Here is a 17,998-nt window from a genome sequence, read left to right on the forward strand (position 1 = left end):
CAGTCTGTAAGAAAGAGGAACCCTCATTGCCCCACCAAAAAAAAAAAAAAAAGAGGTAGCCCTTACCAAGGCCAACCCCCTCAATTTGTATATCCCTCCTATCACTTTCAGCAGGTTGCCCCCACAATCATCTCCTTTCTGTCTTCCTCTAATTTTGAACTCCTCTCTATTTACTGGCTCTTGCCCTTTAACTTCAAATGGCTTGCATGTCCCAGTCTCTACCACCCTGAAGAAAGACTCATCAGTCTATTTTCTCTTCTAGCTATTGTCCCTCTCCTTTGCACAGCCAACTCCTAGAAAAAGTCATTTATCTATACTCATTCTTTCTACTTCCTTTCCTCTCACTCATTTCTCAACAATGTTCCACCTGACTTCATCACTCAATTAAAACTGATCTTTCTAAAGTTACCAATGATCTCTTTTTTTGGGGGGGAGGGGGGTTGAGGGGCAAAGTGACTTGTCCAGGGTCACACAGCTAGTAAGTGTCAAGTGTCTGAGGCCGGATTTGAACTCAGGTACTCCTAAATCCAGGGCCGGTGTTTTATCCACTGCACCACCTAGCTGCCCCCACCAATGATCTCTTAATTGATGAATTTAATAGCTTCCTCTCAGACTTCACCCTTCTTGACTTATCTGTAGCATTTGACACTTTTGACTACTCTCCTCTTGAACCCTTTCTGCGTTTTCTGACACTGCTCTCTCTTGGCTCACCTATCTGTCTGGTCACTTCTGAATCTCCTTTCCTGGCTCATCATCCATATCATGTCCCCTAACAGTGAATATTCCCAAGGCTTTGTCCTAGACCCTCTTCTACTAGCTTTCTTCTACACTCTCTCACTCAATTATCTCATCACTTCTTCAACAGCATAAAAACTAATGAGCATGTGATTAATGGCTTTCTGTTTACTGTGTGTGTGTGTGTGTGTGTGTGTGTGTGTGTATGTATGTGTGTAAGTGAATGAGGGTTAAGTGACTTGCCCAGAGTCACACAGCTAGTAAGTGTCAAGTGTCTGAGGCTGGATTTGAACTCAGGTTCTCCTGAATCCAGGGCCAGTGCTTTATCCACTTCGACACCTAGCTGCCCCCCTTTCTGCTTACTTTTTCCAAGTAATGACTTTGACACATAATGGCTATGTGATCCTAGGAAGGATGCTTGATCTCTAAGTGTTCTAGGTAGGTAGTACAGTGGTATCAAACTCAAATAGGAACCTGATCTCTGTGGGCCATATTTTTATTTAGAAAAGCACAAATTAACATTATCTGTGTTTTGTTGTATTTTTATTTATTTTCTTAAACATTTTCCCAATTAAATTTTAATCTTGTTCTGGAAGTTTGACAGTTATACTCTAGGCAATTTTCCAAGATTATAAGTTGCAGAGGTACTAAACTATATCACTACAGGAAATTTCCTCACCTGGAATTCCCTATGCTAATAAAATCACAGGCCCAGTCCCTACCCTTTCTATGTACCTTTTCATTTTCAGTTTATAGCCCTTTGGACAAGATGTGTAAGATTCCAGGCAAATGTATTCTGACTGCTTCCATGCTTATAGTTTAAGTTGTTTTCCAGAAACTCAAATTTCATTCTCAGACATCATTTTTCTAACTATTTATTCACTTTCCCAATCTGTTTCTCTTTTCTGCATCCCTTGTCTTCCATGGGCAGCAAGAGAGGAAATACCACATGCAATTGGAAAGCCTTATTTCTCTTACCTGTGGATCCACATTATTATCCTTTGAGGATCAGTAGCTGCTTTCTCCTCAGAGATTCTAGTGCTTTCCTCCTTGCTAAGAGGCTCATACGAAATACCTAGCTCCCTATGTTTGGTGATCCTTCTCTTTCTCTGTATCACATTCTACTACCATCAAAACTTCTCATGCAGGTCAAGAATCCTTTCTGCCTTTTCAGAATCTTTTTCTTCTTTACTTTCATACTGAAACCCTCCTTCCCTTTGTTCTAACATAAACGTTTTTCTTTTTCATAATCTAGTGAGTGAATCAGGCATTCTTTTTAGGCAGGAGATTAGCTTTGACAAAAGTCTCTAAGGCATGGCAGAAATACTAACATCATATACTGCATGCAGATCACTACAAAGTTCTCCCTGATCTGTATGCTTTTTGGAAGCGAGATCATCATTACTTTGTTGGTCAGGCTAGTAGCTGCCCTGGAGAGGGGGCAAATTCATACCTCCAACCCTAAACTTATGAGTTAAAGATCCCTATCTCCAAATCTCCAACCAGCTACAGAACATCTTCACTTGGATTACCCACTGGGATTCCAAACTCAACATGTCCAGGCTCTTCTTTGAACTTCAAGAAGCTTATGTAGGATTCCTGTAGGGGAATCAATAACAGCTCCATTCAGATGCCAGGTTGCTCTGAAGGTCTTTGCTTGTTTTTTGATGATTAATTATTCTGTTTTGAAGTAATAGTTTGTCAATTATTGGCATTATTTTTCATTTTCAACTGCATTTTTATTTTGTGCTTTGGTGCAGAAGGAACATGGGACCAATTGTCTCTGAAGTGGTATGACTGAATGTGCCTTCTTGATCTCAGCTTCCAGAGTCTTAATTGGGGCAGAAAAAATGAATCAATAAACATTTATCAAGTGTCTACTTCAAGCTATGCACAGTGATAGGTGCTGGGCAATGAAGACATAAATTAAACAGTCCCTACCTTCAGGGAGCTTACATTTTATTGAGGAAGCCATTGTCTCTATTCTCTGCTTTAGGACCTTCATTTTGAGATCTTTAGGGTTGTTTATTGGTCATTTCTGTACTTGAGAGATGTACCTTAATGTATAATCTAGGCAAAATTACTTATCATAAAGGGGATACAATGTCAGGGATACTGCCAACAAGCAAAAGTTTTGTGGATATATTTCACCTACACTTATTTCTTTTATTAGGGAAATATATATCTGATTGAATCAAATGCAAAAAAACCCTCTAATTGTAAGGTAGAGCGAAGTGTTTATACAATCTTTTTTTTTAAAAAATAAGAAACATAAAGAACATTAAAAAAAAAAAAAACCAGGGTTGTTCACCTGCAGTTACAAACGAACCTCCATGACTTGGGACTGATTTAACAGTTATTTTTTGGACTTTAACCAACCATCACAATATACTCTCACTCATTTTTCATATCAGATATGTTGCTGGGTATAACTGATCTCAACTCCAATATGTTTCTACCACTTATCCCTTCTTCTCTTTCTTCCTACTGAACAAAAATTATAATAGTCTCCTAAAAGGTCTTTCCAACTCTTATCTCTCCACTCTACAATCCATCCTTCATATAGCTGCAATATTAATCTTCCAAAAATAGATTTCATGTCCCTTTTGTGCTCAAAAATGTTCAGTGGCTCCCTAGTGCTTTACTAAAAAAGCTCAAATTCGTTTTTCTGGAATCAAGAGCCCTCTATCATCTGGCACTACCCTACCTCTCCAGTTTTACCTTCTATTACTTTTCTCCATACACTCTATGGTCTTACTAAACTGGACTGCTCTCTGAACTGGAACATACTCTACATGCCCCAACCTTCTAGGTCTCTGTACACATTGACTATATGCTATAATGCCTTCCCTCTTTCACCTGCTCAATCCTATTTAGTATTTGTTTCAACTCAAATGCCATCATCTCTTTCTTCATAGCATTCCCTGGTTCACAATTCTTACTTCTGCCACTGCTATCAAAAACAATAATAACAAATGATATTCATGCAGCACTTTAAGGTTTATAATAATTTATAACACCTTATCTCATTCTCACAGCATCCCTGTGAAATAAATAATATTAGGGAGGTTGCATGGGCTGGTGGGAAGAATGCTGGATCTGGAGTTAGAACACCTGACCTTGATTCTTGACTCTGCTATTAAATACATATGGGACCTTAGGCAGGTCATTTAACCTCTTTGGGATTCAGTTCCCTTATCTGTAAAAGAGAGGTTGGAATATATGACCTGAAAGGTCCCTTTCAGTTCTACATCTATTTTATTTTTATTCAATTAATGTTTAAAATATACAAACTTACAGGCATTAATCACATAATGGTTCAATTCAGAGTTTTCTTTCTGATATGTACATTCCTGGTAATAAAAGCAGCACAAGTTTCAAATCCATATGTATATACAAATAATGTCTCTATGTAATGTAAAAACTACAAAATAACTTATAGAATATTTCTATATAAACTAGCACTCAAATCTTGAATTAAGTGATAATAATTTATGCTCTGCTAAAATAATAAAAAAAACTTGCTCCTAGTTTATAATCATTCTGTATACTTTCTCACACAAGTGATATTCTCTCTCTCTCTCTCTCTCTCACTCACACTCACATGCATGTATTTAGGTGTATGTCTCCTCCATCTGAGTCTTATGCCACCATTTTTATCATGAGATAGCATATCTTGGATTGATTTCAGTTTTAAAAATACCAAGTCATTAGCCAGTCTTCCAGAGTATTATTAGTATATTTCTATATACGATGTAGCCTTGCCGAATGAGATGATGACACACCACTTGGTATTTTTCAGTTGTGTCTGCTCTGGCCTACTACAAAGCAGAATATCTATTTTCTAAAGTCATAGTAACATCAATTACGGTGGCAGTATGGTTCTTATGGTCAAGCATTATTAAGTCTGGTCTAACCCTTCCAAATGTAAAACAATCAAGTTTGCCCAAACCTCAGTAGAGTCCAGATGGCATCATGCTATTGTGTAATAGCCCTGCTCAAATGACAATTCTATTATCTCCATTTTACAGATGAAAATATAGATGAGAGCTTGAGGTTCAGTTTGTGACTTGACCATGATGTCACAATTAGTAAGTGTCAGAGGAAGGATTTGAACTTGGGCTTTTCTGAGTACAACTTCAGTTTTCTATCTACTACACTATGCTATGTTTCCCCTTAGCCCTCAAATAGGACTTTTAGTATGCTTATATAATATTTTGCACTATAATTATTTGTGTTCATCTCATTTCCACTGCACATTTTAAGTAAGCTCCATGAGAGAAGGAACCTTGCCTTATTAAACTTTATAGCTCCCCTACTGCCTAGCACAGTGTTCTCCACAAAGTAGGTGCTCATGAAATGTTTGTTAAATTAACGAATTAATTATTTTAGATATATTTGAAAACAGTAAAGTAACTGAGTCCTAAAGAATGATTTGTGGGAAGCGGGACAGGATCACTATGGAAAAGGGATTAGATTTATTTGCTCTTAGAAGATAATTCTAATACCAATGAGTAGCAGCTACAAGAAGGCAGATTTTAGCTCCACACAAGGAAGAATTTCCTAACAATGACAGCTTTCCCATAATGGAATGCTTCATCTAATGAAAGATAATGTACAGCTTCTTGACGCTGCAGGCCTTTTCAAGCAGAGGTCTGATCATTTATCCAGAAATGTTGTAAAAGGGATTTACACTTCAGGTAAAGTGTTGAACTGTGTGGTCCCTTTCAGCTTTGTGACTCTATGATTACATCTACCTCATTAACCTCCTTTAATTAAACCTGTTTTTAATTTAAGACTTTATGCATTCAAGAAAATAAAAGATTTAGTTTCAATTTTGTATTTCAACATTATTTAGTTATAAATACTAGAGCACATTATTGTTAATTATTCTAGGTTGCAAAAATAATGCATTTCAGTTACAATATGGGTTAAGTAGGTCTTTATGGGCTCATTTGGGAACCTATGCTATTTCTACTGGAAAATATATTCCTTGTACCAAACACTTGATTCATAAATGAACTTTTATAAGTGAAGGGATATCTGTCCCCATATTCAAGAACTGCATTTATTTGTAGGCAGCTGCTTCCAGCTTTTCCTGGATGTAACTGTGTTCTATTTGGATGTTCTTTCTAGAAAGGAAAAAAAGGCTAATTCAAATGGTGTTCTTTTAATAATTTCTCATTTTTAGGATCCCAATGGGCTCATCATTTACTGTGTCCTACAAAGTCCTTTCCACATAACTTATTTCTAATTCCCTCGCACCAGTTGTCTACAGTGCTTACTACCTCAGTGAAAACAAACATTTTTTACTGAGCATCTAACAGGTGCAAGGCACTATGGGGGATACAGGCACCATCATCATAACTCTCATGTAAATGCTGTTTTCCTCCATGAAAGTCTAACTCCAATACCTCATTGTGACACAGAGGTCACCTTGATTTCTTGAAAGCTACCTCAGTAAAGTTTTAAGTCCTGAGAAACTGAAAAGTCTAGGCTCAGTAGTCAACTTTATTTCTATTATCTGAGGATGGCTCTAAATTCAGAGAGGCTCATCATGAGAATGACTGGCTATTAAATGATGGTTTATTGGCTATGCTGATTCATGAAACTGTTTACTAGGGTAAAAGGAGATTATATGCACACTGTGGTTATACTTATATGGACAAAGTACCATTTCAAGGATTTGTGATTTTAACAGCTTATTAACCTGCCCTTCTGCCCCGCCAAAACCCCCAAACAAAATCTATGAGATAGAAAGGAAAAGTAATCCCCCTCCCTTTTTTACATATGAAGAAACCCTGGCTCACAGAGCCTAGCTTGAGTCACATAGCTAATAAATGTTGGAGCTGAGACTTAAATTCAGATCTGAATAAAAATCTAGTTATCTTTTCCCCTACGCTATGCTTCCTTATATGAATGTATAATCTGGTTGAGGGGTTTGATTATTTAAAAAATACAAGGCACGATTTCATAAATAAGTGGCACAGAGAATAAAGGTTACAGTGAATCAAAGGCAGATTAAAGAGACCATGGACTAAAGTGATCAAGTAGAAATTCAAATAGTTGTGGGTTTTTTTTGGGGGGGGGCAATGAGGGCCAAGTGACTTGTCTAGGGTCATACAGCTAGTTAAATATCAAGTGTCTGAGACTGGATTTGAACTCAGATCCTCCTGAATCCAGGGCTGGTGCTTTATCCACTATGCCAGCTAGCTACCCCTGAGAAATTAAAATAGTTTTGAAGAACATACTGAATATGGATAGATAGATGGATGGGCAATCTATGCAGGGCTAACAACATACACAAATCTGAGGTGACAAAGGGCAAGAAAGCTGTATTCCTAGGATGGAGGATAGACAGAGGGTCATAAAACCACAGTCTCATAAATCTAGAACTGGAAGGGCTCTTTTAAGTCATGAAATCCAAAGCCTTTGTTTTATATTTGAAGGAACTAACACCCACATATATTAATTGACTTGCTTAGGGTCACTCAGACAGTAAATAGCAGGGTCAAGATGTTTATAGAAGAAATAAAAGAGATGTGTATTGTGAGGGCCTTAAGTGTCAAGTTTAAAAGTTTGGATTTCACTCCATAAACAATCAACCAACAAATGTTTATTGTGTCCACAACATGCAAGGAACTGTGCTAGGCTCTGGGGATACAATTCCCAAGAATGGAACAATCTCTACTTGAAGAAGCCTATGCTTTAATGGAGAAGATCATAATTACACATAAAAGAATAAATAGCATAAATGTAAAATTACAAGTACAAGGTGGTTTGGAAGGAAGGACACCAGCAGTTGGGAGATCGGGGAAAGGTTTCATGCAGAGGATGGTACTTAAGCTGCATCTTAAAGAGAGGGATGCTATGAAGTGGAAGTAAAGAAGGAGTACATTGCAGGCATGTAGGATGATGGCAAGGGCAAAGGCAGAGATGACAGATGGAGAGCTGTGTGTGAGGAACAGAGAGAAGATACCAGTTTGGCTGGACCACAGAATATGGGAGGGACAGTAATGCTCGATGAGGCTGGAAAGACAGATTAAGGAAAGGTGATATAGGGCTTCTGTGCTTTGGTATCACTATATAGGACAAACTGGAGTGGTGAGAGATGAGGCAGGGAGAGCAATCAGGAGTCTAGTGTCATAATTTAGGGGAGAGAGGATGAGGGGATGAATTAAGGTGGTGCGTTTATGAATAATGAGAAGGGTTCACATGTGAGAGATGTTATGAAGATAGAAATGACAAGATTTGGCAACTGATTGGATATGTGGAGTTAGAGACAGTGAAAAATGGAAAGATGCTGTTCACTTTGACAGAAATTGAAGAGTTTTGGGGGAGAGAATGAATTCTGTTTGGTACATTCTAAGTTTAGGATGGAGAAACAATCATCACAATACACTCTCACTCATTTTTCTTTTCTTTTCTTTTTTTTTTTTTTTTTTTTTGGTGAGGCAATTGGGGTTAAGTGACTTGCCGAGTGTCACACAGCTAGTGTTAAGTGTCTGAGGCCAGGTTTGAACTCAGGTCCTCCTGAATCCAAGTCCAGTGCTCTTTCCACTGCACCATCTAGCTGCCCCTCATTTTTCATATCAGATATGTTGCTGGGTATAACTGATCTCAACTCCAATATGTTTCTACCACTTATCCCTTCTTCTCTTTCTTCCTACTGAACAAAAATTATAATAGTCTCCTAAAAGGTCTTTCCAACTCTTATCTCTCCACTCTACAATCCATCCTTCATATAGCTGCAATATTAATCTTCCAAAAATAGATTTCATGTCCCTTTTGTGCTCAAAAATGTTCAGTGGCTCCCTAGTGCTTTACTAAAAAAGCTCAAATTCGTTTTTCTGGAATCAAGAGCCCTCTATCATCTGGCACTACCCTACCTCTCCAGTTTTACCTTCTATTACTTTTCTCCATACACTCTATGGTCTTACTAAACTGGACTGCTCTCTGAACTGGAACATACTCTACATGCCCCAACCTTCTAGGTCTCTGTACACATTGACTATATGCTATAATGCCTTCCCTCTTTCACCTGCTCAATCCTATTTAGTATTTGTTTCAACTCAAATGCCATCATCTCTTTCTTCATAGCATTCCCTGGTTCACAATTCTTACTTCTGCCACTGCTATCAAAAACAATAATAACAAATGATATTCATGCAGCACTTTAAGGTTTATAATAATTTATTACACCTTATCTCATTCTCACAGCATCCCTGTGAAATAAATAATATTAGGGAGGTTGCATGGGTTGGTGGGAAGAATGCTGGATCTGGAGTTAGAACACCTGACCTTGATTCTTGACTCTGCTATTAAGTACATATGGGACCTTAGGCAGGTCATTTCACTATAAAGCAGTCTGGTGTAATAAATAGCCAACCTATGAGCCCTGGATTAAAATCTTGCCTCTGATGTATGCTGTTTATGCTGTGCTGAGCAAACCACTTAACCTTTAATCCCTACCATCTCCCCTCCCATCCCCACCCCCAACTAAGACTCTAAATTGCAAAGCAGGTGCAAATTTTTACTAGTAGAAAAAGTTCCTCATCAGGAGTTCTCTTCACCAGCATTCCAGGCCAAAATAAATAAATAAATAAATCTGATGGTAACATGGGGGTGAGGAGTAAGTGGGGATAAAATATGGGCGAAGAAATTAGTGAGAAGGTGATTACACTTAGTCATGAGGCAATAAGAGCCTGAACCAGGGTGGGAACCACAACTAAAGAAGACTCAATGGGCTGATGGGAAAGGATGGTGATGAAAAAGTAGGAAGAGGTGAAGACAATTCTGAAGCTGCAAATCTAGGAGATGAAAACTCTCTATTTGGGGATTTTGAACAAAAAGGAGGCGGGGGGGGGGGGGCAGCTATGTGGCGCAGTGGATAGAGCACCGGCCCTGGAATCAGGAGTACCTGAGTTCAAATCTGGCCTCAGACACTTAACACTTACTAGCTGTGTGACCCTGGGCAAGTCACTTAACCCCAATTGCCTCACTAAAAAAAAAAAAAAAAAAAGGAGGCCAGGGTCCCTATAAGGAGAGGACACTCAGTCTTTTTTTTTTTTAATTTTTTTTTTTTTTTTAGTGAGGCAATTGGGGTTAAGTGACTTGCCCAGGGTCACACAGCTAGTAAGCGTCAAGTGTCTGAGGCCGGATTTGAACTCAGGTACTCCTGAATCCAGGGCCGGTGCTCTATCCACTGTGCCACCTAGCTGCCCCGACACTCAGTCTTACAGCCATATAGAACAGGAACTGGAGCTATAAATCACATGTAAGAACGTGATTTCCCCTTAAGGGTTATGCGTTTAGCTGATATGAGAATTAGTTATCATCTTGGGATACATTTAGGGGACTGAAGAAAACTTTTGGCTGCAGGTTTCTAGTGGTTAGGAAGATTATGTATCAAAAATAAGAAAGGCGCCTAGAAGAAAGGAAAGGGGGTCTTTTCGGCTTAAGACGCAAACCAAAATGACTTATTATCATATGTTGCTTAGGAAAGTATACTAAGAATTAAAAATATAAGAGCTTTTCTCACAATTCTGTTAACTTTAGATAGAGTCATCTATCAATGTAGCCACTGGTTATTACAAGGAATTAATTTTTAAAGTATTGGAAAATCAAGATAAGCTATTTTAGTAAGCATGCCAAACCAAAGGTATATCTTGCCAGTGGGAAGATTTTCACTGTAGATTTCTCCCACCCCCAGCTCTAAATATTTAAGGCCATTAACTAAGCTGACTATCAACACTTCTGGTTTTCAACACATACTTAATGGCAGAGAAAAGAGAAAAAAATATTGCAGATTTTGGAAGCCACGTGCTCTTCAGGGCAAACAACCTAAAGCAATGGAAGAAAAATGGTGGGGTGGGGAGTAGCAGCCAAAGCCAAAGGTTGGGAAGTATGATTTGACCTTTCTTATTGTACCCTCCACCAACCAATCTAAAAAGAAGGAAAGGGAAAAAGTTATTTGTTTCACCTAAGCCACTAGACTTCTTCACACATTCCAAACTTAGTGCTTTGATCATCAATAGTTTGCTTTCTGCAAAGAGGGGCATCTTTTTCAGTCTTTCTCTCCCCTCTAACCTTAATGCTTCATCACATCATGGTCTCCACCCCTCTAGAGAAACTCAAACACCTGTTATTCTTTGTGCTTCCTAGACCCTCTCTCTGTGACACTGCTGAAGATCAATGCCCTTCCCTGAACTAACTTTCCCCCACCAAATGATAACCAATCATATTATTTAAGACTTACCTCAAAAACTAACCTTTGTTCAAGATACCACCTCTAACTGCCCCAATTTTACTATGCTCATTCCTTTACTAAACATTTTGCAATTATACAAACTATTTATTTAAACTGTTTCTGGCTGTATGGGGAACTTTGTGATGAACACAGATGCAAAAAGAAAGCAAGGAGAAGCAAAAAAAAAAAATGATGAATTGTAAAAAAATGACAGAACTAAAACCAGAATGTTTAGAAAGTGCTCAAGTCCAGGAAAGCAAAACAGAGACTTAGTACTCCCTTAAAGCGATATATACCTTGAAAGGTAGAGGTATCAGTCGGGGGCATGACTGCTTATGTCTCTGACTTAAGAATAATATTCTTTTATCAAGTGAAGTTGATCTGTTTGTGCATGTAGCTTCAAAAGTGATACTCATGGAGTGGTGAGGGTAGAAAAACTGCTTCTCTAGTCAGATAGACCATCAAAAGCAATAACAACAATACTAATAATAACTAGCATTTGGGGAGTGCTTTAAGGTTTGCAAGGTATTTTACAACTATTATCTCATTTTATCCTTACAAGAGTTTGGGGAAGGAGGTACTCTTATTATGCCCCCTTTACAGATAAGAAAACTGAGGCAAGCAGTGACTTGCTCAGAGTCACCCAGTTAGTACATTTCTAAGGTCAAATCTGTATTACCTGGGCCAATTATTGGGAACACCACATTTGGATTTACCTCAGTATTCAATATTACCGAAAAGGAGAGGCATTAGAAGAAAATCAAGTTGGGAAGAAGAGCTGAACCTAACCAAAAATATAAAGGAAATTCGTGATAGTCTGACAATTTCAAAGGCATTATTTAGGGATTAGTTCGCTAGATATAGCAAATAATAGCAACCTATATTTCTACAATGTTTTGTTTTCCCCATGACAACTCTGTGAAGCAGATGCTGTATTATTTTATAGGTGAAAAAGCTGAGGTTTTGAGGAGAATGGAAGATTCCAGAAATGTCCAAAAAAGGTCACTAAGAAACCATCAGTTTCTCCTGCTCCATAGGTCGACTTTCTCATCTTTAGAAAGTCTTTACGAGAATAGTTTATACATTTAATCAGCATCTTCCTAGTGAAAATAAGAACAAAAAGGGCAGACTCACATAGATGATTCTTATTTGGGGGGGGGGGCAATTGGAGTTAAGTGACTTGCCCAGGGTCACACAGCTAGTAAGTGTTAAGTGTCTTTGGCCGGATTTGAACTCAGGTCCTCCCGAATCCAGGGCCAGTGCTTTATCCACTGCACCACCTAATTGCCCCACATAGATGATTCTTAACATCAGACCATACATATCTTCAGTTATACAACTAAATGAGAGATATAGAGAATGTAAGAACTCATTGTATTTACTGCTTGATTAAAAAAAAGTACTTGATTTGGCAGGATAAAATCAGCCTTAAAGGTTCTCCTCCAACAAGGTGTTGTTAACACGTGTTAGAACCATTCAAGATTGCTTAACAGATGAAATCAGAGAAATTACCCAGTGATTCTCTGGTCATCAGGAAAGAAGGACAAAACAGGGAGCTGTCTGAGTGTTATGGAAAATGTATGACACAATCAAAAGAGAAGAGGTGTTCCCTAAAGACAGTGAGGTGTACCAGATACTGTTTGCTGCTATAGGCAAACTGGAGGTGGAAATAGGAATCTGAACTGGCTCTATGACCCATGGCAAGAAACATAACCTCTCTCAGCCTTAGTTTCCTCATCTGTAAAATGAGAGGGTCAGACTTGATGATATCTTAGTCTCTGACACCTTCAAATCTGTGACCTTATGATCTATCCTATGACTCATCTTCTGATTACACAAAACCATGAACATACTGTAGGGGCTCCTCAATGAAATCCACAGCCACCTTAAAGAGAAGAGATTATTAATGCACATGGGGGAAATAAAGTATAAGAAGGGTTCACATTGCCCACAGTTTGAAATGTAAACTGTCTTTTGGACAGTTGTAACGTAATTGTAAACTCTTGGACAGGGACTATCTGCTGACAGACAAAGAAATGGGCCTAGAATTGAATAGGAAACAACTATTTTAAAAAATACAAGTTGGCCACCAGAGTCCATATTTTTAACATCAACATTTTCTTGGTCCTTTCACAAAGTCATACTTGAATATCTCATCATAGCACAGAAGTAATAATGGGCTTTCAAAGACAATACCTTCAGAGCATAAGCTCTGGCCAATTTTATAAAGCTAGAAGAGTTTTAAATATAGACTTGGAAACAGACTGACTTCCAAGAACAAATCTGAGTAACAACACAAAAAAATGAAAGTGTTTACATTTTAGAAGACAGGAAAAGGCTGAAAATTAATGTGAGTCATCCCTGAATCAGTTATCTCTGTCCAGTCATACCACTGACGTATTAAGACAATCAGAATTAATAGAAAGAATAAGTGTAAGAAAAACATTTGGCATTCAATTGAAACAACCTAATCTTGAACTATTTAAACAAGTAATTGATAAGGAAAAATGAATAATGGCAGCAGAAATGACACTGGCATTGATTATAATAATTCCATACAAAAGTTAAACTGATGTAAGTTAAATGGAGACCAAAAGAATCTAACAATCATCTTAATCAATAGAAACTGGACTTACTTGCCAAACACAAAGAGATAGTGATCAAAGGCAACATTGGTTTAGAATATAAATGAGTTTCTAAAATCTTATGAAAAAAAGATGATGGATGATTATGAACAGTATTGTTTCATAAAGCAGAGGGTAAAACCATTTTAAAGAAAGCCTAGAAAGAAATCCCGCTAAGCACAGTCATCCCAAAGGCATTAAAGGATGAAAATTAAAGGAGGGTAAGAAAGAGGAGAAAATGGAAAAGATGTACAACAACTTATACTTGTATATTGTATGTCCACATGTATACATTCCACACAATATACATAAAGCATTTAGTAAACACTCATTATGCGTCAGGCACTATGCTAAGTATTTTACAAATATTACTTCATTTGATCCTCACAGCAACCCTGGGAAGTAGGTGTTATTATCATCTTCATTTTATAGTTGAGGAAACTGAGGCAGATACCAGTTAAATATCTTCTTCAAGGTCACAAAGTAGTAAGTGTCTGAGGGCAAATTTGGATTCTGGGCTTCCCGAGTCCAGGCCCAGCCCTCTATCCACTGTACCACTGAGCCATTACAGTTTATTAAGCAGAGGAATAACAAGGGCAGATCGGTACTTCAGGAAGATCACTTGGACAAGCTGAGTGGAGGATGAACTGGATTGAGCAGAGAACTGTGGCAGGCAGAGCCACCAGCAGGCTATTGCAATAGTCCAGGCATTAAGTGATGAAGTATATATAAGGAAAGGGGCTCATTAGAGGAGAGAAGGAGGCATAAACAAGGTAAAATGGACAGGCCTTGCCAACAGATTGGATATAGGGGCTGGGGGGTGACGGCTGTGTGTATGAGAGAGATGAGAGTCAAGAATGATACCTAGGTTGTGGGTCTTGGTGACTAGGAAAATGGTGACGCAATAGGGAAGGGAAAGGGTTTTGGGAGAAAGATAATAACTTTCAGTTTTGGACATGAGTTGAATGGGACACTCACATGTTAAGAAGCGCTAACCTTTTTCTTCTCACATAGCCAGCCACCACCTGGATTCAATCCCTTGTTGTCTCTCATCTGGATTATTATAATAATTCCAATTCTAATTTGATTCCCTGACTTGTCTCTCCCTACTTTAGTCTATCCTTTAAATAACTACTACAGTGATTTTCATTAAGCATAGTTCTTATCATGTCTTCAACTCAATAAACTCCAACAGTTCCCTATTATTTCTAGGACTAAAAATAAAATCCTTTGTTTGAGATTTAAATCTCTTTACAATCTGTCTTCTTCCTATCTTTCCAACAATTTTACATACATATTCTATGACCTATGATCTATGATCTACAATCGAGTCACATCAGCTTACTTGCTAATCCTTACACATGATGCTCATTCTCCTTATCTCCATGACCTTGAGTGGCTGAACTCCTGACTAGGATACTCTTCTTCTTTGCCTCTACCTCTAATAAGGCCTGGATTTCTTTAAGACTCAGCTCAAAGCACTAGTTCTTGCAGTGGGGCTTTTTTGGTTCCCCTAGATCAGGGGGGTTCAATTCACTTTTTTTGAGTTACTGGTAAAGCTGATTGATTTCTAGAAAAGTGGTTTTAAATGACTAAAATAAAATATATAGGATTGCAAAGGAAACTCATATGGGAATATAGTTATCAAAATAATAAAAAAAACAACTGCACAGATCCTAGGACAAGATCTTCTGCCCTAGATGCTAGTGTCTTTTCCTCCGCTGTGTGTCTTGTACGTACTGATTTATGTATATGTTGTCTTCTCCCTTTAGAAGGTTAGCTCCTTGGGGTTAGCTAGGTGGTGTAGTGGAAAAAGCACTGGCCCTGGATTCAGGAGGACCTGAGTTCAAATCCGACCTCAGATACTTGGCACTTAGGTGTGTGACCTTGGGCAAGTCACTTAACCCTCACTGTCTCACCCCCCCCCAAAAGAAGAAGGTGGTTAGCTCCTTGAGGGCAGGCATTGTTTTTGCTTTTTCCTATATATTCTTAGTGTTCAAAACAAGGTTAATCACTTATTAGCTGATTAATTCAACTATTTTTCCTTTTCTATATGTTTAACTAATACTATTTTATTTAATATTTCTTTAATAACTAATTTTAGGATTCTACCAAGAATAAAAAGCTGTTTACTGATCTATAATTTGCAGATTCTATTCTCTTTCCTTTTTTTGAAAACCATTGTTTTCCATCTTATTAATACTGAAAAAAGAGTACATACAAAATATGGACCTCTATACCCAAGAGGTCCAGTGACTTTTTCAAGGTCACTACAGGTAGGACATAGCAGGGGAAGGATCTGGATCTGACTTTTCTGACTCCAAATCTAGTACCCTTTCTACTACTTAAAGTTTTTCTCAGTAAGAGTCTGTATCTCTTACCCCTGGGCATTTAAATATAATTTAAAGGAGGTTTTTGAACAGAGACTTAAGGTGGTTTCATCATGGCAATATATAGTTTCCTATAAAGGAACATAATCAATAGCCAAGATTGATGGGTGTTTTCAAAATTCATTTCTTAAGACCAGAAAATTTATGTAAACAAATCCAATAATTCATGATAGTCTAAGCAAATAATTTTAAAAGGCTCAACCAATTCTCTATTAAATTAATCTTTTAATTATCCTGTGTTCAAGCCTAATTTGGCAAACAATTCAAAATCTCAACTAATTGGGTAATAGTTCTGAATTTCTTTATATCCTTTTAAAAATTTTTTGACATAACAAACATATATAATACACTGCCATTAGTAATGAAGTGAAATGATATGTTAAGAAAGCATGAATCAAAATGCAAAAGAAACTCGTCACTGACCCAGGCACAAATAAGGTTAATTTTCATTAAGGCACATTAAAAGATAAGTTCTAATTGCAAAATTCAAAGCAGATAGCAATATATCTGGCTGAAAAGTCTATTTCCTAATTATGCTAAGATCATATCTTGGTTAACATTTTAAAAGTTATTTTTGTGAAGTCACAGTGTTATCAAAATGTAGCAGCATAAATTGTTTTTACAGAGAAACCTGGCAAAATAAGCAACACAACTGAATCCTATATAATGCCAGATAAATGTTGTTTTGAAAAAAGAAAGACATGGTTTACTGCAGGGTAGTTTGTGAACAGTAACACCTTACTTTGGGCTCCTATTATTAACCCATCTATGGCAGCCCTTCAGTTCCAGTGAATGAAGACAGTAGGGCTCTATACTCTTGGAGTCCTTCATTAAACTATTGATCCTTTTAGCATTATCCATAATGTTCCAGCAGCTCAGCATGTCAACTGGGGCAGTGCTAGGCTCTCTTTGCTTTCAATAACTTCCACACTTTATGGAGAGGAAGTCACAATGATTTATTTACCTGACATTTTCCAGTCCGGATGTCGTACAGGGCCACTGAACCATGGCGAGCTCCAACTGCTATTCTGTGATTCCGTTCATAATAGCTGACCATGTAGAACCTGAATTGAACATTATAACAAGAAACAGGTGAGACTTGTCCTGCATGTGGAGAGGAATATTAACACATTTCAGTGATCAATTCTAATGATGATTAAAAAAATAAATACATGAATTCATAACAATTAAGAATTAAGTCTCTTTAGTAACTTTTAGAATCAGCTGAAATCTAAAAAAACATTGTGATGTTGAATCCAATTTTGGCTTTCTGATAATAATTTGAAAGATATGGGGTTTTAAACAGGCTGTTTTGGAAAAAAATCTAACAGTTATTGATATATTTGAATAATGAAAACTAAAAACAGGAGAGACACCAGAATATTAAACAAGAGGATAGTCTTTTTACAGTAAATAATAATATCCACCCAGCTGAATGTGACCATGAATAGAAAGGATATTAAATCTCGAATTTTAGTCTCTCATTCTGTTATAAAACAAAAATGTTTTTAGTGGATAGAGTAAGTGGAATAAGGCTGATCTGGTTGGCCATCATTTTATCACATTTTTTAAAAAAATCAAATTTTGTAATAAAACAATCTTTCTTGTGTAATTTGAGTGGAGAAATAACGTAATTGTATCTAATAGGGAGGTACAATTTTTATCTTCTCAGATATGTGCCGAAGATATTGGCTAGGTCAGTTATGGTGTAGAATACCATAGACACTGGTTTTCTCCTAGTAGCTTATAAGGAATTCAACAGAAGATGTCAGAAGAGGAGAAAGGCAAAGTGCCTTCCTTTTGGCCAAAGACCTCACTGAGTTAAGCTCAAATCCTGGTTGGTGTTTAGCATGAAGCTTGCTTAGAATAGAAAGTTTAATTCTGAATGGTTCTACTAGTCCAGTTAACTAGACTGTTAACTGTTGAGCACTCAAATAACTCAACTCTTTCATATGCATGCATGCATGTATGTCTGTATGTACAGATTTTAACCCTGTACT

The 17,998-nt window shown here is 37.4% G+C and overlaps 1 protein-coding gene across 2 annotated transcripts in view; it reads right to left on the bottom strand.

Moving 5' to 3' along the window:
* Nucleotides 1-17,998, bottom strand: part of WDR7 (WD repeat domain 7) — a 454,202-nt gene that overhangs the window by 72,337 nt on the left and 363,867 nt on the right. For both annotated transcript variants that reach the window (XM_043964540.1, XM_043964532.1), the window contains one exon: nucleotides 16,963-17,062. In XM_043964540.1, the coding sequence (XP_043820475.1) occupies nucleotides 16,963-17,062 (100 nt within the window). The remainder of the gene's footprint in view (nucleotides 1-16,962; nucleotides 17,063-17,998) is intronic.

This window comes from Dromiciops gliroides, chromosome 1 (genome assembly GCF_019393635.1).
Source record: "Dromiciops gliroides isolate mDroGli1 chromosome 1, mDroGli1.pri, whole genome shotgun sequence".
Taxonomy (NCBI): domain Eukaryota; kingdom Metazoa; phylum Chordata; class Mammalia; order Microbiotheria; family Microbiotheriidae; genus Dromiciops; species Dromiciops gliroides.